The 24,675-nt window shown below is 31.2% G+C and overlaps 1 protein-coding gene across 2 annotated transcripts in view; it reads left to right on the top strand.

Moving 5' to 3' along the window:
- LOC114338408 (uncharacterized) overlaps positions 1–23,039 on the top strand; it is a 35,981-nt gene extending 12,942 nt beyond the window's left edge. Inside the window, exon 2 of one of the 2 annotated variants that reach the window (XR_007698497.1) lies at positions 2,051–3,814. Coding sequence is in view for 1 of the 2 variants with exons in the window: in XM_050652731.1 (XP_050508688.1) it covers positions 15,409–21,060 (5,652 nt within the window). In the remaining variant the exon portion in view is untranslated. Of the gene's footprint in view, positions 1–2,050; positions 3,815–15,405 lie in introns of those variants that run through there. The other variant, XM_050652731.1, reaches the window with a different exon arrangement.
- Positions 23,040–24,675: the final 1,636 nt, after the last annotated feature.

Raw genomic sequence — 24,675 nt, forward strand, 5'->3', positions numbered from 1 at the left:
CTGATGGTTGAGTTTTAGATTTTAGACTATGCAGAGGATTTTATGAAGAATAACTTATTTTCGTAAAATTGATAATAAAAAAATTCCCATATGGTTCCTAGCTACGCAGACATCCTGAATAAGAGCTTCTGTATAAGAATTTTCAAATTGTAATACCATAATCGGATTCAGCATAATCAAAAACAAAATAGAAACATATTTGATCAAAGTAAAATGATGAATTCAACGATATTTTTAAAATTATTTACATAAATCAATTGTTATGGTTTAAACAATTAATAAACAATTAGCGGCAAAATCTGTGAGTAGAACTCTTTACTTCAAACTTCAATATGTATGTAAATTAACAAAAAAAGTTTTAGAAAAATAAAAGCTTGTTTGAATTTTGTGCGTTCGGACGACCATAGCGGCTGACTGTCAGCAGAAATCGGCTGAGTGGTTGGATGCAGCCGTGATAGGGAAAGCTTAGTAAATCTCTCAGCGGCTGACTTCTAGCGGTGACGTCTGACAGCTACTGCTGGCTCAGCTGTCCAGCCGCTGTGGCCGTCCGAACGCACCCAATGTCTGTTTTCGTTCTATATTGACTCCCCTATAATGGAAAAACGGCAAGAGAGAGAGAAAGAGAGAGAAAGAGAGAGAAAGAGAGAGAGAGAGAGAGAGAGAGAGAGAGAGAGAGAGAGAGAGAGAGAGTTAAATTAGTAATAAATATCGGTTTATTGCAATTTTGCATAGCCAATCTACTTGTACATGTTTTAACTTAATATGATAAAATTATAAACCACGACACGGCGCCCCTGGCGCAATCACATGACTAAAGCACAGTAACTTGCGTCTAGGCAGCATACCTACAAATCAGGCGATTCAGTATCGATATCAAATTCAGATCGATACAATCGAATTGAATTTAGTAGCTCGGAGTGCTGGTTATGTCATCGGGAAAACAAAAAACCTTAGACAAGGCAAAAAACAATAACATAACCTAAATTAAATTAATGGTAGTAATTGTAATTGTGACATAAATAAATGGAAGAACTAACATTATTTAAATTAGTTGCAACACATTAGATTATGCATTTTAGATAAAAATGCATTGCCTAAAAAGCAGTGAAATTTCTTCCAACAGGTATTCAGTTGTCTCTTATAATCTATTTGTATCTAATGTTTTTAAACTTGTAGGATTTTAGATTGAGGTAGAATGAAAATATGAAAACACTAAGTAAATTTGTGCACTAATAACTGGAGAAAGGAAAAATGCAAGTGCATATTCTATGATAACTAGAGAGCGGAATATATGCAAAGTGCATATAGATGCATATATTGCATATTTTCAGACAACGAACACAACATTGCATATTTAAGCTAAACACGATTTATTTTGCATATTTTAAAAATAAATTATATAAAAGTTTAAAATTTTCCTCTCTTAGTTGGAATTTTATAACTTCGATATGAACGAGCTCGTTATTTATCTATCTATCGCTCATTATTATCTATCTGGACTTTCCCATTACTACCTGAATTTAACAATTATGGGTGTTCCCAGAAAAATATTATTTTATTAGCGTAGCAAGTCGTAGGTACCTACCAGCTTTTAAGGGTCTAATATTTATTTTGTCAGTTTCCGGCCAACATTTGTTTAAAGTAAACGTTGTATCGTATTTAGTGTTTTTGAAGTGATTGGTATATATTAAATTTAAATATGTCTACCATTCAAATAAGGGCTTGATTAAGTGTTTTCCCGAGTTAAAGCTAAGTGGAGACAAAGTATTTTGCAAGGCCTGTTCCAAAATCGTAAGATACATTCATTTTCACATATCATTTTTTAAATGAGGAACTGACAAACAAAAGCATCATGTCCCACAAAAGAAATTTTTCTGGAAAGAGTGTTTTTATTCGACAAATTCGCTTTTACTTCTATAAAGACGGACATAGAGAGAAGCATCAAAATACAAAAATCCATCAAATTGTAGACAATTCCGCTTTTGTTCTTCAGCTTCTCGTATGAAAATTGATTTCTTTTTGGTGCTTGAATAGTTTTTTTCTTTTACAGATTTTCTGTGAGAAGAAGTTTCAAGTCGACCAACATTCAAAAACTGCTACTCATAAGTTGAAGCTAAAAAAGATTGCATTAGGACCCGTTCAGCAGTCCATTCATACATCTCTTCAAAATGTTCAAGATCAAGATGAATCAGAAAAAGAAAAACGTTTGTTTAATCAAGACCTGTGTAAAGCTTTGTTGGAGCAAACATTCCGTTAAAAAAATTACAAAATATACATTTTAGGCAATTTTTGCAAAAATACTGTAACTTCAATATTCCTAACGAGGCAACGCTAAGAAAGGGCAATGTGAATGCATTGTATGATTTTGCCAACAGAAATAAAAAGTGAACATTTTTTAATATTTTTATCAGATGCCGCTCCGTATATGGTAAAAGTAGGACAAAATTTGAAAATATTTTACTCAAATATTCACACGTCACTTGTCTTTTACATGGCATAAACAGAGTAGCAGAAGTTCTTAGAGGTGAATTTGATTTAGTCAATAAATTAATTTCAAACGTTAAAAAAGTATTTTTGAAAGCACCTTTACGTGTGCAAATGTATAAAGAAAAATTATCAGGTGTAAACTTGCCTCCAGAGCCCGTAATTACAACATGGGGAACATGGATCAAAGCAGCAATTTTCTACGCAAATCATTTTGATGCCATAAAAGACGTTGTGTTAGATATTCAAAATGACTTGCAGTGTGTAACTGAAAGTCAAGAGCTTTTAAGTAACGTACAAATTGCTAAAGACCTTATGTTCATAAAAGTTAATTTTAGTTTTTTACCAGATCTAATAAAGTCATTGTCATTAGAACAAAGGAATTTACAATTAAGTGATTCGGTTAATCTTGTTACACTTTTTCTGCTCATTGTCAAAAAATTCCCGGAAATACAGGGATTACAATTAGAAATAAATTAAAAAATGTTTTAGAAAAAAATGAGGGCTTCGATTGTTTGAGGAAAGATGTACGTATTTTTGAAGGCAACTTTTCTGAAGATCTTACGACTTGGCAAATTAGTTTACTGCTTATAATATAACATCAGTAGATGTAGAACAAACTTTTTCTGTGTCCAAACACGTTTTTAGTGATAGAAGGCAAAAGTTGCTAGTTGAAAATTTTGAAAAATATTTGATTATAAATTCATACTATAATTTAGATTCTTAATTTAATTATAATATCAGTTTTTGTGTGTCATTTCATTTGTTTTTATGTGAAAAATAAATATGTATTAAACATAAATGTAGGTTGAATTTTTTAAACATAAATGTTTATATTTAATATATTGTTTTATTTTTGAGTATTTTTAATATGCATTTGCATATTTAGACAAATTTAGAAAAAATACCTGCATATTTGTAGTAAAAGTAATGCATATATATGCGCATATTTTTTAATGTTGTGTTGCATATATTCCGCTCTCTAATGATAACCTACTTTAAAAAATCTACCAAGTACACTTTTATTACAAAAAGATTCCATAATATTAATTTTAGGGCTCTTATTGTACATTATAGTCCAGTTATTAGATCAGATTTGTATACCTAGTTCCTTCCATTCACCATTTCAGTAACTGTTTTGAAAAACATGAATTTAACTGTATTTTAACAAATAAAATTAGGCTTAATATTACTGACCACATTATCAAAATTGAGCATAATGGTGTTTTAAACATTGTCAGTTAATGATATTTTTTCATTTGTAAATTAGTCTTATTTTGTGTTTACGACTGTATTAAATAAATACCAAATTTTCATTTGTTTTTCATTATATTAATTTTTTATTTTTTATTATCTTTATTATTTATATTAAATCTACGAAAGTTGATTTAAATGTTTACTGTAATAATAATTATTTTAAGTAATTTATTTTAGTACAGGATTTAATAAAAAGTAAAACAAAAATAAAATTAATCTCAGCTTTATTAACATAAAAACAAAATACTGTTAACAGAGTCACAGTATAAAGAGGGAACCTCTATATACTGTGACAGAGTCATATTAATCACTTATTAGTGAGGGTATAACAATTTAAAAGGGAATAATATATAGCAGTGTATAGAAATGAAATATCTGAGTGATTTCGAAAAAGCATACGATATGGCACATGGGAAGATTGTTTGGTACACATTGAGTGAGTACAACTAGTGATGCAGTAAGTATAAGTGTGTAAGAATTAAAAAAATTCCTTGGTAAATAGAATTGAATCAAGTATAGTCAAAATGACACATCATACATGCAAATAAACACATGATGGCTTATTCACAGCATTCTCATAAAAAAATAGAATGCTACAAAAAACATCTTTAAGAAAAATAAAAAAGGTTTATTTAAAAAGTAACTGTTTTCTAGGAAAATTACAATAAAACTATAGAAATTGAATTAACATATCAGGTAGTTATTATAAGAATTTTCAAAATACCATTTATGAAATTAAAATAAGATGCATCATATTTTTGAGAGAGAACAGTATACCTATACATATGGTTAAGATACTGTTTACTTGGTTTAATACATAGATTTATTCATTAATCTAAGGTTTAATAGAGATAAAATAAGTATGATACCTATCGAGCTACATCATCAAGGAATACAGGCAGGTATACAGCGGATCACTTCCTAGTAAAACTTCCATTAACCGAAATAATTGGGAGGTAGGCTGTTTCCAATAACAAGAATTTCGGTTAAAAATAACATTGTTTTTTGTATTCTTCTTGTATCAAATTACATAATATTCTTGGTCAAAGTTGGTATTAAAAAAATACTATGTAGGTATTAAAAATGAGGTCATTTCGTAATGTGTTGTATATTTAATTGCGTTCCTTAGTTGTATGAAAACAGTGTTGGTGATGATGACAAATTAACATCGAATTGTTTGCGTTTTGTGATAAAAATTTACATTTTATTGACGAATTTATTGAAACTGTCAGCCGTTTCGGTTAACAGAGGTTTTACTGTACTTCTTTGTGTTGATCTAGAAAAGGCATAGGGCACTGTTCCTCTTATAAAACTTAAAATGACTCAACAAATAATTATACACACATATACAGTATGTCCCTGTAAGTTGTATCCATATGGAAAACTTTTTTATTATTAATTTTACGAAAAAAAGTTATTCTTCATAAAAAGCTCTGCATGGTCCCAAACCTAAGCATGATTCAACCATCAGTTATCAAATTTTATGAATATTATACGAGGTATGTCAAAAAGTTTGAATTTCACTCAAGACTAAAGTAGCTTTATTTTTCACAATATTGAAAATTGCTATTATGAAAAGTTGTTTGGAATTAAAAACTATATTCTAATATGCAATTACATCCTTCTAATTGAAAATTTTTTTTTTGAAAAATTATGGATAACTAACATTATTTTCAGTAATTTTAATTCTAATGTCTCTTTTATTATTAATTTTACGAAAAAAGTGATTCTTGATAAAAAGTTCTGCATGGTCTAAAATACTCTAAAACCTAAAATACAACCATCTTATGTCAATTTTATACGAGGTATGTAAAAAAAGATAAATTTAGATCAAAAGTAAAGTACCTTTATAGTTCAAAATATTTCAATTAGAAGGATGTAATTACATCCTGAAACATGGTTTTTAATTCTTAATAACTTTTCACAATAATAATTTTCGATATTGTGAAAAATAAATATTCTTGAGCCAAATTCATATTTTTTGACATACCTTGTATAAAATTGATAAAATGTGACATAAGATGGTTGTATTTTAGGTCTCAGACCATGCAGAACTTTTTATTAAGAATCACTTTTTATCGTAAAGTTAATACTAAAAGAGTTATCAGAATTGAAATAACTGAAAATAATGCTAGTTAGCAAAGAAAGCAAAAGATTTTAATCAGATTAGATGTATCCGAGATGAAAATAATAAAATACTAGTTCACGAAAGGGATGTCAAAAAGAGATGGAGAAAGTACTTTGACAGCTTATTAAATGAAGAATTTGACAGACAGCCTGTAGAGTCAACGGAGACAGTAGCAGCAATGGTCACCAAAATAACCAACAAGGAAGTGGCTCAAGCGCTTCAAAAAATAAAGAAAGGAAAAGCGGTAGGACCAGATGATATTCCTGGGGAAGTATGGAGAGCATTGGGAGAGACAGGAACAAGGTGGCTAGCAGGTCTATTTAATAGAATTATGGAAGTTGGACAAATGCCAGACGAATGGAGAAGCAGTATACTGGTACCTGTTTACAAAAACAAGGGAGATATACAACAATGTACAAACTACAGGGCTATAAAACTGCTTAGCCACACCATGAAAATATGGGAAAGAGTAATTGATAGACGGATACGTGAAGAAACCGAAATATCCGAGAATCAATTTGGCTTTATGCAGGGTAGATCAACAACAGATGCAATTTTCATTATAAGGCAGTTGATGGAAAAATACAGGAGTAAAGAAACAAACGCTCATATGGTATTCATTGATCTTGAGAAAGCATATGATAGAGTTCCTCGAGAGATTCTGTGGTGGGCACTCAATAAGAAAGGAGTCCCTGGTGAATATGTAAAGATTGTGAGGGATATGTATGAGGGAGTAACGACTAGTGTTAGGACAGGTGTGGGAGAGACTGATAAATTTCATGTGAAAGTAGGATTGCATCAAGGTTCTGTGCTTAGTCCGTATTTATTCTCATTAGTTTTGGACCAGATAACAGCGAAAATACAGGGTAACATTCCATGGTGCTTAATGTATGCTGATGATGTCGTGTTAGTAGGAAATAGTGAAAGAGACTTAGAACAAAAACTGGAACAGTGGAGACAAGCTCTGGAGGAAAAAGGTTTAAAACTTAGTAGGACAAAAACAGAGTATTTGGAATGTTCATTTAAAGATGGAGCTACTACAAATAAAATGGTATCTTTGGATGGTGAAATGATTGTAAAAAGCAATAGTTTTAAGTACCTAGGATCGGTATTACAGAGTAATGGAGAAATAGATGGAGATACATGCAGTAGAATTAGGGCTGGATGGATGAAGTGGAAAGAAGCGAGTGGTGTGTTGTGTGACAGAAAAATTCCAATGAAGCTGAAGGGAAAATTCTATAAAACAGCCATAAGACCAGCTATGATGTACGGAACTGAATGTTGGGCAGTGAAAAAGAAAGAGGAACAGCGAATGCATGTGGCGGAAATGAGAATGCTTAGATGGATGAGTGGAGTGACAAAGAAGGATAAAATTAGAAATGAGTATATTAGGGGAAGTCTAGGTGTGGCACCAATTGATGCCAAAATGAGAGAGCATAGGTTAAGATGGTTTGGTCATGTTCAACGTCGAGACGTTAACCACCCAATACTAAGAATAGCTGAAGTGCAGATTCCTGGAAGGAGTAGGAGAGGAAGACCAAAGAAGAGCTGGGGGGAGACGATAAGGCAGGACATGTTGGTAAAGGGGATTAACATTGATATGGCCCAAGATAGAATTGTGTGGAGAAATGCAATTAGGGAAGCCGACCCCGCATAGGGATAAGGCAAAGAGAATGATGATCCATAATTTTTCAAAAAAAAAAAATTTCAATTAGAAGGATGTAATTGCATATTAGAATATAGTTTTTAATTCCAAACAACTTTTCATAATAACAATTTTCAATATTGTGAACAATAAAGCTATTTTACTCTTGAGTGAAATTCAAACTTTTTGACATACCTCGTATAATATTCATAAAATTTTATATCTGATGGTTAAATCTTGGTTTTTGGACCATGCAGAGCTTTTGATGAAGAATAACTTTTTTTCGTAAAATTAATAATAAAAAAGTTTTCCATATGGATACAACTTACAGGGACATACTGTATATAATAAATGTTTGAAATTCCATACTTCCTATTTTTATTATTTTATTTTGAATATCCTTATCAATTCACATTTATTGTGTATAAGTCAAATTATTGCTTCTTCGGAACATACTTCTTGCAACATTTTTGCCATCATATCTCTCCTCTTCGCTATTATAACTATATGACCAGAAGAGGACACTGTTTGTTAGGCTTTTCATCTTATTGCAGTTTGATAGTGAATATCCCTATTTGACCCATTCATGGTTTGGCTACTTTTCCCATACATGCTTTTCATCGATTCTCGTTTGTTTCGAGCTCCTGTCATATGTTGTACAATCTGTGGTAGGGGAGCAAAGTATGCTAAATGTGCAGTCACTCGAGCGCTTTGGGGACCTATTGGGTTGTGAAGAGTAGGTCCTAAAACCAAAAAAAGTTGAGTAAAGTTTTCCATTTTAGTGGGCGCTTGCCATTTTTTAATTTAATTTTCCATTTCCAACAATCGTTTTTTCCGATTATAACGCCATCTGTCCATAATTCGAAAAAATGTTTCGAATAAAAGTTACGTATTTTTACGTAAGGAATCCAAATCTGCAATAAAAAATGAGAGCTCCTATTTAAGATTTTAAAGTAACCCCCCACCACACATCAATGGGGGGTCGTGTTTAGTACCATTCGATAGATTTTTCAAAAATATTGAATAAGTGTATTTTACAGTTTTTCGATCTGATGTTCATTTCGCGAAATATCGCGGGATTCGTATTTAAAATATTAAATTTACCCCCCACCCCTCTCCGTGGGAAGTCGTGTTTGGTATCATTCGATAGATTTTTAAAAAATATTGGGCACATATTTTTTAGTTTTTCGATCTGTCATTCATTTCGCGAAATATTCGTTTTTTTCTTGTGAAACTTTGGGACTCACCCATTTCCTTACGCCCCGCTCAAATCGTCAGATTTTTGAGATATACACTCTTTTGCATATACTTAACTTACCTTATCTTAATCTGACAATTTCGAGTTTTTTTAAGGATAGATTTTTTTTTTCGGGCCCCCCTTAACGAACTCCCCTGTGTTAAGAGCCAATATATGGTAGAGGTACATCTGCATGGTACCAGGTTTCTCCCATATGCTAATCTGACGCGCTCGAGTAACTGCAAAAATCCCCGCTTGGGCTCCCCTACCATGTATATAGTCGGTTCGACAAAACTGGCTAGTGATTTTAGTAGGTAATTTTGCCAATTCGGCAAAATTGGCAAAAAATAATAATTATTAAATAGTTAATAACTAAGTACTAGTTAGTAATTTTCCCAATTTTGGCAAAATTTGCAAAAAACAAAAAAATTACCTACTAAAATCACTAGCCAGTTGTGTCTGAGTTTAACAAACCGTAAAATATATGAATTATACAGTGATGAGCACGCTAATAACTGGCAAAATAACGCAAAATATTGAAGACATAATCCATTGTGAAGCAAAAAAAGATGAAACTAGTGGAGGTGGAAATTATCGTTATAAACGTATAAATTAACATTACATTACATAGTTTCAAACCTTTTGACGTATCAGAGGTGTATGACAACTGTTACTGTGACAGTAGAATTTTATAAAATACTCCTGTCACAGATGTCTAAAGGTGAGAAACTATGAAATGTAATGTAATGTCCATTAATCACGTGAGGCTCGAAAGTGGGCGAGGAGGGGTTAAAAAAAAATTACGAAATGTCACAATACACGTGATATAGGTGGTCTTAAACCTCTCCATGTATCACCAAGGGGGAGGGGGGGTTAAAAAATGCCAAAAAAACATCACGTGATTAATGGACGACCCCTTACTTATTTATATGTCTATAACGATAATTTCCACCTCCACTAGTTTGATCTCTTTTTGTTTCACAATGTATTATGTTTTTCATCTTTTGCGGTTATTAGTGTGCTCATCACTGTAGGTATACAGATATACAGTGCGTCCATAAAGTAACGCATAAATTCGTTATATCGTAAACCGGCGACTTTACGGAAAAATCCCGAAATAGGTCGATTTTTATTTTTAAATTACGATTTTTTGGCATATATATCATGCTAATGACGTCATCCATCTGGGCGTGATAACGTAATCGATGATTTTTTTAAATGGGAACAGGGGTCATGTGACAGCTCATTTGAAAGGGTGTTCAATTCTCTATCAAATAATATAAACATTAATATAATTATTTATACAGGGTGTTCAAAAAACATTTTTTTAATTAAAATAAGTGAAACAAAAAGAAGAAAATATGTAATTTATTTTAATTCAAATTGCATTTTACTACTGTCAATAAAGGGAAAAAAATTTTATTTGACAAACAAACATTGATTTTCGTTTAAACGAAATGTTCAAACTGCCAAGAGACAGGTGGGTGGCAGCTTTAACATTGAATTTAAGCGAAAAACAATATTTATTTGTCAAATAAACATTTATTTCCTGTTTTCTGATAACAGTAAAACGTATTTTGAATTAAATAAATTACATACATTCTTCTTTTTGTCTCAAATATTTTAATAAAAAAAGGGTTTTTGAACACCTTGTAAAAATACATATGTTAATGTTTATATTAGTGAATAGAGAATTGAATACCCTTTCAAATGAGCTATCACATGACCCCTATTCTCATTTAAAAAAACATCGATTACGTCATCATGCCCAGATGGATGACGTCACTGGTATGATATATATGCCAAAAAATCGGAATTTAAAAATAAAAATCGACCTGTTTCGGGATTTTTCCTTAATATCGCCAGTTTACGAAATAATGAATTTATGCGTTACTTTATGGACGCACTGTATAGTCCGTCCGCTATAACTTTTCGCATGCGGTACGATTCATTTTCAATCAAATTAAGTCAAAACAGAAAGTGAAACATACGGCGATGTTTGTAGTATATAGTATACAGTATACAAAATGTATGTACACATCGACGTTCGTTTCAATTTGTGTTTTGACTTAATTTGATTGAAAATGAATCGTACCCCATGGGAAAAGTTATAGCGGACGGACTATATGTAAGTATACATGAATATTATACAACATATGACAGAGGCTCGAAACAAATGAGAGTCGATTAAAAGCCCTATTTGGTAATCATATGATTTTTCCACTACTTGTTTTGTTCTGTGTATTGCATCTTTTTTTATATAATAGTTGATTGCACTTTATAGGACATATTGAGAAGAGCTACCTCTAGAATTGTTACATTCTCTGGTATTGCCTTACTTGTGTATCAGTTTGTGACATGTTTTTTTGTCTTCATATTTGCATATTATTCTTTGCTATAATATCTTTACCTTTGCTTTGTTGCATCATGATTTCATTAATAATTTCATCTCTGGCGGGATCGTCTATTTCCACATTATTGGTCCACATCTTCTATTTTTTCTTGTTTAATAGTAGTTTTTGAAATTATTCCTCTGACATAATATTAAACTGACATTATATTTTACTTCTTCAATAACTCTTCCTTCTTTATTTTTAATGTCTTCTTTTTATTTTTAATGCGACTTGTGTATAGTTTACAACTGATGTTTTGTTCTTTGGTTTTTTGATAGAACATTTTGAGTTGTTAGTTTAACAGTTAAAATTAAGTTAATGATAGTTACTATTATTATTTTTGGTTTCAATTACTTTTTTCATCAAGTTTCTCTTACTACCGCTTTGTATTCTTTTGCAACAAGTTGGGCACTCCATATCCATATTAAAAAAAATGAATTATGTTATCATTTATGACATAGATAAATAAACACAAGTAAATACATAAATAAAAAAATAATTATTGTATTTACTGACTGAAAAAAAAAAGGTTACATAGGTTTAGGTTAGATCTAAAAGAGTAAATAAATAATATTAAATACGATTCGATTGTTGATACTTTTCGATGTGATCGAAAAATCTAATTTGTATGAATCGATACCGATCTGCCTGATTTGTTGGTATGCTGTCTAGACGCTAGTAAGCACAGTATAGGAGGAATTTAAGCCCAGTATAGATGTTATAGTCAAAGCCCGAATTTCAGGCACTCCTAGGTTTGACTAGGCAATCCTCAGGTCTGACTGACGGTCTTAGTCAAAGCCCGAAATAAATTACAGTTTCGGCCTTTGACTAGTCAAACCTAGGAGATACTAAGTTGGTCAGGCAAAGGTCGAAGTTTAATTTTATGAAATCGGGGTTTGACTAGTCAAACCCCGATCAGCTATTAAAATGTCGTAATTTGTTAGATTTGGGTTATAAAACGTCATTTTTTAATTTTAATGTTTATTATTTTGTTTTAAAAATTGTATTGTTTTTAAAATAAAAAGAATGTGTGTGTACTTTGTACGCACGTAAGAAGTTATACTTCTATTATATGATATCAACGAAATAAAGATAAAGATACTTAAAAGTTTATTTGTATTTTATTTTATTAATAAACTAATTTTGATATTACCACTTTCAAAAAATTTTTATTAAAACAACATCAAAAATTAAAAAAAAAGGATAACAATCGTCCGTGTCAGGATTTGAACCCGGGACCTTCGCGTTATGTAGTCGAATGCTCTACCAATAACCCATCAGGGTTTTGTTTTTAGGGCTTCTGGGACGTAATTATAAACGACGGTGATAAATAGATCAAGTGAAGTATTAAATATAAAAATGTTTAAAATACTTATTATCTAAGATACTCCCAAGGAAGACAAATCCAAAGACACAAAAATTATAATAAATATATTTACTAAAAACACTAATATATTATTTTCAAACCTTAGTTGCTCTGATACATACATAACTTGGATCATTTATGCCCGGTTGCACCAACAGATCTTAAGCTTAAGTCGAGAATATCATAAGAATTAATATAATATAATTATAATATATTACAATAAGAATACCATAGTATAATAATAGATATAATTGATAATAAGGTAAGAATCTAAAATTATGGTGCAACGTAAGTGATACTCAAGGAGGCCCTATCTACCTATAAGTAGAGCTTAGCTAAGCTGGAGCTTAAGATCTGTTGGTACAACCAGGCATTAGCAACTAACAACATACTGTCGGTGTGCGCATGCGCCAGGGAATGTAAAAATTCACCCTCGTGCCTAAAGAAATATAACTTCAAAAAAATTGTGTTTATTCTCACATGTTAAGGTATTATGGCATTTAGAGTGGCACTTATTATTACAGTAGCATTTTGCCTGGTCTTGCAAATTTAGAATCTTTTGTACTAATTTATCTTAGAGACAGCTTAACATCTGGAACATCCTCTAAATTAAGAAAATTTTCTTTGCATTTCTTGAAAAAAGTATGATTTTATCTTGTTTGATACCCAAAATATTTCGAGCATCTCCTTTGGTTCTATCAAAGCTGGGGATATGTATTGTTACAGTTTTTCCGATCGAAATTGGTGGACATTTTTTTCACTTAATTGTTTCATAGCATTAGCCTGGGCATGAAGACCTTCAATCGTCTTTCCTTTATCTATTTTAATTTTTCTGTCTGTGCACAACGCATGCATGTAACTTTTCTTTGGTTTGACCATATACTTGGTCAAACCAAATTACGTGGAAATAATAATCAAACTCCGTTCACTCAACTCAGACACATTTTGACAGATTCAGAGTAGGAAACGTACAACACAAAATTTCCTACCTCACAATATTAACAGCTCAAATAAAATTTCATTAAAAAAAGAAGGTTATTGGAAATATTGGGAGTGTATACTAAATTCTTACAATTCTGTGGTATCTACTTTTAATTTAATATAATGTTAAATAATTTTCTCATTTGTTATGGTGTAAATAAATTCTAATTATTTAAAAAACTGTAACAATACCTATCCCCAGCTTTGATAGAGCCGAAGGAGATGCTCGAAATATTTTGGGTAACATACAAGATAAAACAACTGACGGTTTATATAGAGTTGGTACGAAATACGGAACAATAAACACACTTTTTTCAAGAAATCAAATAAGAGAATGCAAAGAGAATTTTCTTAATTTTGAAGATGTTCCAGACGTTAAATTGTCTCTTAGAGAAATTAGTACAAAGGATTCTAAATTTGGAGGAAAAGGCTTTATAAAATGCTAATGCAATAAGAAATGCTCTTCAAAATTATGTAAGTGTAAAATGTTTAACGCATTGTGCAACTCTAAATGCCATAATGCCTCGACATGTGAGAATACACAAAATTTTTTTATTTTAATTACGACAATTTAAGAATAGTAAACATTAAAATTAAAAAATGACGTTTTATTAAACCTAATCTAACAAATTACGACATTTCAATAGCTGATCGGGGTTTGACTAGTCAAACCCCGTTTTCATAAAACTAAATTTCGACCTTTGCCTGACCAACTTAGTCTCTCCTAGGATTGACTAGTCAAAGGCCGAAACTGTAATTTATTTCGGGCTTTGACTAAGACCGTCAGTCAGACCTGAGGATTGCCTAGTCAAACCTAGGAGTGCCTGAAATTCGGGCTTTGACTATAACATAGACATTGATTTATAACTACACATGGGTAGTTTATAATCAATGGTATTTTTCCTTCATTTTAAAGTCTCCATTTAAAAACAAGTCTCCATTTTATTGGCTTTAAAGTAGGGGGACCGGGGCAAAACGAGGCTCTGGGCAGAACGGGAAATGCATCGGTGTGTATAACTTATAGTCGTCATAATATCGGCAATAGTGCCATTCGAACGAACGTGGTTTGACTCACTTTAGTCATTAGAAAGAAACTTCTAGTCACGTAGTGTACTCCTTTACAGACATAAAATCCGTTTTCTTTTGATTTGTTAAAAATTTTTGTGATATTTATAGAAGTATAAGGTGAGTAAGCAAGTTTTATCAGGTTTTTATATATCTTGTACGTTTAGTAAAAGTTATATAAACGTTACATAAAGTTACATAAACGTTATATAAAGTTACGTTTCAGTAAAACTGAAACTAATAAAAAAATAAAAGAAAACTAAAGAAGAAAACGAGATGGACACTGACTCATCAGAAGATGATGAAGATTGTGGTTGCATCTACTGTGGATACTTATATTTGCAGTCAACTGAAGGATGGGTAGTGTGTAGTGTCTGCCATGGATGGGCTCATAATTCCTGCGCAGGTTTTGAGGATGAAGACGAAGGTGCTCATATTTATGGACTTTGCCAGCCTGACTAAAATACATTCCCATCTTGCCCCGTAGCATTTTCCGTTTTGCCCCGGTTACGGGGCAAAATGGGAATTTCGCACTGATAAGTTAAGTTCTTTATAACCAAATAACTAAACAATATTAATTATAAATAACATAGGTTATATGAAATTTAATAGCAAGTGATCCTATCTGACTTTGTTATTTTTGAATACACAGTTTAGTTTTCTTTCAATGATTGTTTTTCTTTCTTAAGTATCCCGTTCTGCCCCGGTCTCCCCTAAATGTCGGTTTTTGTACTTTTGATCTATAAAACAATCCATATTAATTTTTTTTATAAAACATCAAATGTCTTGTTTTAGAATTTAAAGTTCTTATTCATATTTTTAATTTTTGTAAAATATTTATGTTTTCAGGTGATGGATTCGGGAAAAGCACAAAATCTCAGCGACGGCGAACGCTATGTGATAGCTTTACATACACTTTTTGCTTTATCTGCAATCACAAGCTACAAAAAGTGGAAAATATTAAATGAAGTTAAATCCGCGGGAAAATTTGATGATCTCGTATTTGAATCAAATAAAAAGTGTATGTTGTTACAAGCAAAAGTTCACAGTGGTCAAACGTGCACAAAACATTTTATGGCAATCAAAGGTGATTTCAGTATTGCAAAGTATTTTCTGTCTTATGTAACTGCAAAGAAATATTTTAAAATAACAAGCAACTCCTTAATACTATGTACTGCTGCTAAGCTGAATGTGGCTGATATTATGGATGAATTTGGTCCCAAGACAAAAAATTTAGCTGATGAAAACTTACAGAAAATATTTGGTACGGAGACAAAAAAGTACAAAATTAAAAATGAAGAAGAAATGGTTGACAAGCTTCTAAGCACGATAGAAAAATTTCAAAATAATATTAGTAATAAGGAAACCGAAAAAGACAAAAAAGAATGGAAGGAATTGGATATCAATAGAGAAGACATAAAATCATTCATATGTTTTTTTGTTGTTGTTAAAATTAAACTCACGAGCATCAAATCGTTAATTAAAAGCAAATTAAGCGAGCTCAATGACTATCTGAAGTTTAAACCTTCATATTACGAATATGTAAAACATCATGTAGAAGAGTGGTCTTATTCACCAATTAACAAGTCTGTGCCTATGACAGAAGACTATTTAATGTTTATTATCTATGGTGAAAATAATCGACTTTTTCTTCATAAGTTTGTTAATTCTAAACTTAAGTTCAAAGAAGCAAATTTATATAAATTTGATTCAAATATTATTTGTGTTCAAACGCATGATAATATCACTATGCATTTACTAAAAATTTTCCGGAGCATTGAAAATGCAAACGGGTCATATTTACCTATAGAAGAAAACACATTATGCTTGATGCAAAAAATAGAAAATACATTTCATAAAATGAAATATACAATGGAATATAAAGTTGTATGTGATATGATAGACACATTTAGATGTGACAAAATTAAATACTTAGTTGTTTCGTTTCTATCAATGGATGAAGATAAATCATTAGAATTATATGAGAAAATATGTACGATTACTAAGGAAGATCCAACTAAAAAAGTATTTATAGTCATTAAAGAACATCAGTTGCAAAATAGTGAAATATCAGTTAAAATAATTAAGGATAAAATATATTTCAGTTCGCTAGAAAATGAAACAAAAGAACACATATTTGACAAAGAAATTCACTTTCAAGGAGAAATTGTCACATTAAGAAAGTTAATTACTAAAAAGGAAAGTATTGACTCTGAACTTGAGTTCAGAGTTCAGATTAATGAAATTGAGATAGATGAGAGTCTTAAAGAAATAATATTTAGCGAAGATAATTACTCGATTGGTTCTCAAGCCCAATCAAAACCTGAGGAATTATATGTTAAAAGAAAGCTGATCTTCAATGCTAATTCACTAAATTTACAGAAAAGCATAAATAATGTTGAAAGAACTATAACAATACTGACTGACTCTGACTCTGACTCATACGATCATATAAGGACAGATGTATTTCGGGAAAAGGAGTTTTTCGAAAAAATACATAAAAATATAGTTGTTGTTACAGGTCCGCCTGGTGCAGGCAAAACAACTTTATTGAAACAAATAGTATCACTCAAAAAAACCCAAGACAAAGGAGACAAAAAAGACAAAAAAGATAAAGATAAAGAAGATTCCAAATTGACATGGATAATTAACGTTGATTTAAAAAAGTCTAAACAATTTTTCCAGAAGGATAGCGAGAAAACCCTGTGTAATCTATTATATCACAATGAAAATATAACTCATTATTTCGAAGAAAAACTTATGGAGTCAATGGATAAAATGTTAATTATAGACGGCCTTGACGAGAACTGTCCGGAAGATATCAAAGAAATACAAAACGTATTAGCAGATCATAATGCCCTTCAGGCCTTGAATATTTCCATGGTTATTATGGGCGCCAGAGAATACGATTTCATCTTAAAAGAAATAATAGATTTACATAGTTGTGAGATAGTTAGACTCCTTCCATTTTCACGTAGAGATGGAGAATTTTTCCTCAAAGAATATCTTAAAATTAATATTAAAAATGCTTTATTTAAAAAGGTAAAGAATTTTGCTATTGAATTTTCACAATCGATTTCTTCAACGCCATTATCGCTAAAAATGATTTCTAAAATAATAAAAAATAGCATACGTAAAGGTGACTCTATGGAATCTTTATCAAAGGTTTTTAATCGTTTTTCTAACCGATATTATTTTTATAATTGTTATTTAGAAGCGATCAAAGACGAATTTGCACAAGGTGACAATATCTACCGTCAAGCGTTTGACAGGTATATAGACTCGTTAAAAAATTTAGCGGCTAATAATTCGTTTTATCATCGCAAAATTTTAAGTTTGCTCAATGTTGATGCTAGTCTTGAAATTAACAAAGATGTTTTAAATGTTGGCTTATTAAAGGACTCATATTACTCGTATAATAAAGGTTATGCATTTGTTCATAAAAGTTTTGAGGAATATTTTGCAGCAGAATTGCTATGGGATTACCTATATAAAAAGAGACATAACCACGATTTATTACTCGAAGTGCTTAATGAAGTGTTTCTATCCTATACATATAGGGGTGTTTCGGATTTTTTTGAACAAATTTTGGAGGTTAATCAAAATAAAAAAGTATCTGAAATATCTATGGAATACAATTCGGCACTTACTAAGGTGTATTGGAAACAAGATATATCACGGTTATATGGGACATACTTTTTTACTGTTAAATTAGTTTTTGATAATTATACTAATTTTTACGATATTTTAAAATCAGACAATTGGAAAATAATAGAAATATCTTTAAACAGCGAACGCAATCGCCAATCTTTCGCCAATTTTTTTGTAGAAACGGGGGCAAAGGTCAATAAAGTCAATGAAATCGGTTTTATTATTCTAAAGCTGCTGTTATATTATAACAGTTGGTGCTTTAAACACGTCTACGGGAACATGTCGTACTACAATTTCGGTTACAGCGACATGTCCGACGACGACTTCGAGTCCCACTCAGCTAATTCTTGTATACACAACCACGAATATGCGATGGATTTTCTAAAAATTTTAACTAGAAAATACAATATAGATTTAAACTTTTTTGATGAGGATGGAAATACAATCGGTCACTACGCAGCTCGCTCTAAATCACTTAATGCTATAAAATATCTTAAAGAGCAAGGGGCAAATCTAAGCATTTCTAACAGAAAAAAACTAACACTTGTTCATATAGCTGCTCAATCTGGTGATTTGGAAGTCCTACGATATTTAGTAGAAGATTGTAAATTGGATGTTAACGTTTCTGATGTTGATGGGAATTTTGCGGTTCATATGATAGATATAAGAGATTGTAATGTTAAGATTTTAAAGTATCTAAAAGTAAAAGGGGCAAATCTAAGCATTTCCAACAAGGATAAACGTACACTTATTCATGAAGCTGCTCGAAATGGCGCATTCGAAGTCATACGATATTTAGTAGAAGATTGTAAAATGGATGTTAACGTTTCTGATGTTGATGGGAATTCACCCGTTTATTTAGTAAAAACCTTAGATAGTAATATTAAGATTTTAAAGTATTTTAAAGAAAAAGGGGCAAATCTAAGCCTTTCCAACATGTATAAACGTACACTTATTCATGATGCTGCTCGAAATGGCGCATTCGAAGTCATACGATATTTAGTAGAAGATTGTAAAATGGATGTTAACGTTTCTGATATTGATGGGAATTTACCGGTTCATATGATAAAAATGAGAGATGATAATGTTAAGATTTTTAAGTATCTTAAAGAAAAAGGGACAAATCTAAGCATTTCGAACAAGAAAAAACGTACACTTGTTCATATAGCTGCTCGACAGGGTGCATTCGAAGTCCTACGATATTTAGTAGAAGATTGTAAAATGGATGTTAACGTTCCTGATGTGGATGGAAATTTACCGGCTCATATGGCAGCTGAATTTGGTAAGGTTGAGATTTTAAAGTATCTTAATAAAAAAGGGGCAAATCTAAGCATTTTTAACAATCAAAAACAGACACTTGTTCATAAAGCTGCTCAATCCGGTGTATTGGAAGTCCTACAATATCTAGTAGAAGATTGTAAACTGGATGTTAACGTTTCTGATATTGATGGGAACTTACCGGTTCATATGATGTATGTGACAGATTATGATATCAAATTTTTAAAGTATCTTAAAGAAAAAGGTGCAAATCTATGCATTTCCAACAATCAAAAACAAACACTTGTTCATAAAGCTGTTAAATCTGGTGGTTTGAAAGTCCTACGATATCTAGTAGAAGATTGTAAACTGGATGTCAACGTTTCTGATGTTGATGGAAATTTACCGGCTCATAGGGCAGCTGAACTTGGTTACGTTGAGACTTTAAAGTATCTTAAAGATAAAGGGGCAAATCTAAGCATTTCCAACAATCAAAATCAAACACTTGTTCATAAAGCTGTGGAATCTGGTGGTTTGAAAGTCCTACGATATCTAGTAGAAGATTGTAAACTGGATGTCAACGTTTCCGATGTTGATGGAAATTTACCGGCTCATAAGGCAGCGGAACTTGGTTACGTTGAGACTTTAAAGTATCTTAAAGGTAAAGGGGCAAATCTAAGCATTTCCAACAATCAGAAACAGACACTTGTTTATAAAGCTACTCAATCTGGTGATTTGGAAGTCCTAAAATATCTAGTAGAAGATTGTAAAATGGATGTTAACGTTTCTGATGTTAATGGAAATTTACCAGTTCATATGGCAGTTGAATTTAGTGACGTCGAGATTTTAAAGTATCTTAAAGAAAAAGGGGCAAACCTAAGCGTTTCAAACAATCAAAAACATACACTTGTTCATAAAGCTGCTCAATCTGGTTATTTGGAAGTCCTACAATATTTAGTAGAGGATTGTAAAATGGATGTGAACGTTTCTGATGTTGATGGGAATTTACCGGTTCATATGGTGTATATGGGAGATTATAATGTTAAGATTTTAAAGTATCTTAAAGATCAAGGGGCATTTCTATACATGTCCAAGAAAACACGACATACATTTTTTCATAAAGCTGCTCAATCTGGTAAATTCGAATTCCTACAATACTTAGAAGAACATTGTCCAATGTATGTTGACGTTTTTGATGATAATGGTAATTTACCGGTTCGTGTCATAAATTTTAATGTTAAGATTTTAAAGTATCTTAAAGATAAAGGGGCACATCTATGCATTTCCAATAATCATAAACATACACTTATTCATAAAGCTGCTCAATCTGGTGATTTGGAAGTCCTACAGTATCTAGTAGAAGAATGTAAAATGAATGTTAACGTTTCTGATGTGGATGGGAATTTACCGGCTCATTTGGCAGCATCTCGGAATAAAGTTGAGATTTTAAAGTATCTTAAAATAATTGGAAATGATTTAAATCAATGTAGCCATCAAGGAGCGACTTTAGTGGACATTGCAGTAGCAGCTGGTGCAGTTAATGTTCTAAATTTTCTTAAAAATGAATGTAAATTTTCTGTAAATTTAGACTTATAATCCAAGGAAATAAGCAAGAATTAGACCATGTTCGGGACATTCAAATATCCAGGCAGCTAACTACTTTTTTTAGTTATTTTAGACCTATAGAAAGAAAACCTACCTATTTCCTGCCTAGAGTTCGACTCCCTTTTTAATTATTAACAATTTAGTGCAAAAATCCTAATTTTTTAGATTTTTTTGCACCCCATTAAAATCTAAATAGTTGAGATAAAACTACAAAATGTAATTTTTTACATTTACAATCAGGACATGAGTCGAAAATCAAATTACAGCCTGGAGAACAAACTTCTGATTTATAAATGCATTTTAAAACCAGTATGGCTATATGCAGCACAAATATGGGCAACAGCAAGTAACACCATTATTCAAAAATTTCAACCATTCCACTCAAAAGTATTGCGCCAAAGTATATAAAATGTATAATAATATGTCTGAATTGCCGATATAAATGAGTCAGATTGAATTAAATTATTAGAAGAATGTTTTACTAAGCAACAACGAATTTATTAATATTTTGTATTTTGACAACGACGTCCGATGTGGACGTCGAAACCTTAATAAAAACCATTTTTAGTTAAATTGTGGCTTATTTCCCATTTAGAGTAGCTAATTACGAAAATGCTACAAAGAAATAGCTTCAGAACAACACTATTATAGTTAATTAGATTACCTATCTAGATGGGTATTTTAGTTAGGTAGTACCAAAAATAAATAAAATGTATTTTGTGGTACATGACTCAAAAAGATTGAGAACCACTGGTCTAAAAATCGAACATTTTTATTCGTGTTCGTAATCCAAAATATAACCAAAATGCCATGGAAATTTTTCTATTATGTAGTTTCAATATTTTGAGATTGCTTTTTTAGTCTCTCAGACCGTTTAGTTATTTATACTGAAATCTTAAAGTGTACTGTTATTACTGAATGTGCTTTCTATATTCCTAACACCAACTATCACAGAAAAACTTTGTCAACTATATCTTAATTTTTTAAACGCTTTTCTTTAGTTCAATCGTTTGTGTCAAACCCTTAGACGTTAAATTGACTGCCTTTTCCTCAATGCAAATAAATGAAAATTTGCAGACATATGCATTCGCGAGAACAATGCACGAATAGTCAATAATTTTTTTATGTTTATTAATTAAACGATTATGTTTATTAATTAAACGAATTAAAAAAGCGATTTTAATGGAAAATGCTTAAATTCCTTTTTTTTACAATGAAGAAACTTGAAACTTTTACAGATTGTAGCTAATTATATGAACTATACATAATGTCACTTTTTTCGTTAATTGTTTACGTTATGCTTCATAAATAAACAATAAAATTTCAAATTTTTTGCTGATTCCAACTACTTTTCATGTTTTTTACATAATATGTTTTATACAGTGTGTCAATTTGAAAAGTTGCCACCCCCTATAACTTGGTCCCTATAGAAAATCTAAAAATATGCAAAACCCGTCAAATTTATTTGTGAGGGGACATTTTGTATACCAGTTTTCAACTAAATTACATCAACCCCATAGCGGGGGCGGACACAACCCCCAAAATCCTTAATGGAAAGGGGGGTTGAGTGATACCCCATTTTGAAGTCATTAAATTACCTTTTCAAAACTACCCAATGCTTTATATTTCTTTTCAGTACTTTTGGAAAAATCTTGGACTCTATACTCTATATACTCTAAAACTCTAATACTCTAAAAAATGTTGCAGTTCTGAACTCTATACTTAATATCTTTACGGTTTTACTTGATTTTTCCAAAAATACTTCAAAAAAATACTCTAAATACTTCAACACCCCAAAAAATCCAATTTGGAGTTCAATACTCCAAAAATTTTTGGAGTTCTGAACTCGATATTTATTAAAATTATTAATTATAAAAAAATTAAAATTACTGAAAAGAAATATAATGTATGTGGTATTTTCGAAAAGGTAATCGAACGTCCTTGAAAATGAGGTATCACTCAACCCCCTTCCCATTAAAGATTTTGGGGGTTGTGTCCGACCCCGCTAGAGGGTTAGTGTAACTTAGTTGAAAACTGGTCTATAAAATGTCCCCCTCACAAATAAATTTGACGTGTTTTTGTATATTTTTATATTTTCTATAGGGACCAAATTATAGGGGTGGCAACTATTTAAATTGACACCCTATACAGGGTGTCCAGAAACTCTACCGACAAACGAAGACAGGAGATTCCTCAGATAATTTTAAGACAATTTAACCCAATTCACTTAGTCCGAAATTGCTTCTTAAGGGAGCTAGAGCTCTCTGAAGATGGCGTCATAAAATTAGTTTTTCTTAAATACCTCCAGAACGTTTCTATTTAGAAAAAGGAAAAAGGGTATGCATGTTTACTTTTCAGAGATGAATCGATTCCATCCAATGCAAATTTCTAGTACCGGTCATAGGCGTCCGTTTTGGGTAGAGCAACGGGTATTTTATCGCATAACTTTTTTATACTTAACTATCATGCATTTTTGACACCGGATTATTAAATTGTGAGGTATTCTAGTACTAAAAGGTACTCTTGCTTCAAGTCGATAGGACACACCGTTCTCTAGAAAAATCGATTTGAAAGTTTTTCGTTTTTGGAATTTGAAAAAAAATTGAAAGAACTTTTCAACAAAAAACGAAGTATTTTACCAACATAAAGTAAGAGTAACTTTTAGTACTCGAATACCTCATAATTTAATAATATAGTGTCAAAAATGCTCAAAAATTCAAGACAAAAAAGTTATGCTATAAAATAACTTTTGACCTACCCAAAACGGACGCCTATGACCAGTACTAGAAATTCGCAATTAATGAAATCGATTTATCTCTGGAATATAAATAAATGTACCAGTTTTTGTCTTTCTAAACAGTTTTTTTTTAATTTTTTTTTAATTCAAAAAGCGAAAAATTTTCAAACCTATTTTTCTAGAAAACGGTGTGTCCTACCGATTTGAAACAAGAGTTAGTACCTTTTAGTACTAGAATACTTCACAATTTAATAATCCAGTGTCAGAAATGCATAAAAGTTATGCGATAAAATAACCGTTGCCCTACCCAAAACGGACGCCTATGATCGGTACTAGAAATTTGCAATGGATGGATTAGATTTATATCTTGAATATAAATACGCGTACCAATTTTTGTTTTTCTAAATAGAAGCGTTCTGGAGGTATTTAAGAAAAACTAATTACAAGACGCCATCTTTAAAGAGCTGTAGCTCCCTTAGGAAGCATTTTCGGACTAAGTGAATTGGGTTAAATTATCTTAAAATTATCTGAAGAATCTCCTGTCTTCGTTTGTCGGTAGAGTTTCTGGACACCCTGTAAATTATAATTAACATGACGATATATTTTAATGTTTGAAAAGTGTAAGACTAAAAAGTAAAAAAAAATAAAACATTTTAAGAAACGCTTTTTTTTAGTAACGAGTGACTAAAATTAGAAATATAAAAAAATCAACTAAAAAGCAAAAAATAAAAAAAAATCAAACTCGAAAGATTAATAAAAAAAAACTGTTAGACTGATTGAATTCACAAAAATCTCACACATTCGTTAAAAAATTTAAAAAATATAACACATTCGTTAAAGAAAAGCGTGTGCCACGTCTTCATCGAATA

The sequence above is a fragment of the Diabrotica virgifera genome, chromosome 6 (genome assembly GCF_917563875.1).
Source record: "Diabrotica virgifera virgifera chromosome 6, PGI_DIABVI_V3a".
NCBI lineage: Eukaryota > Metazoa > Arthropoda > Insecta > Coleoptera > Chrysomelidae > Diabrotica > Diabrotica virgifera.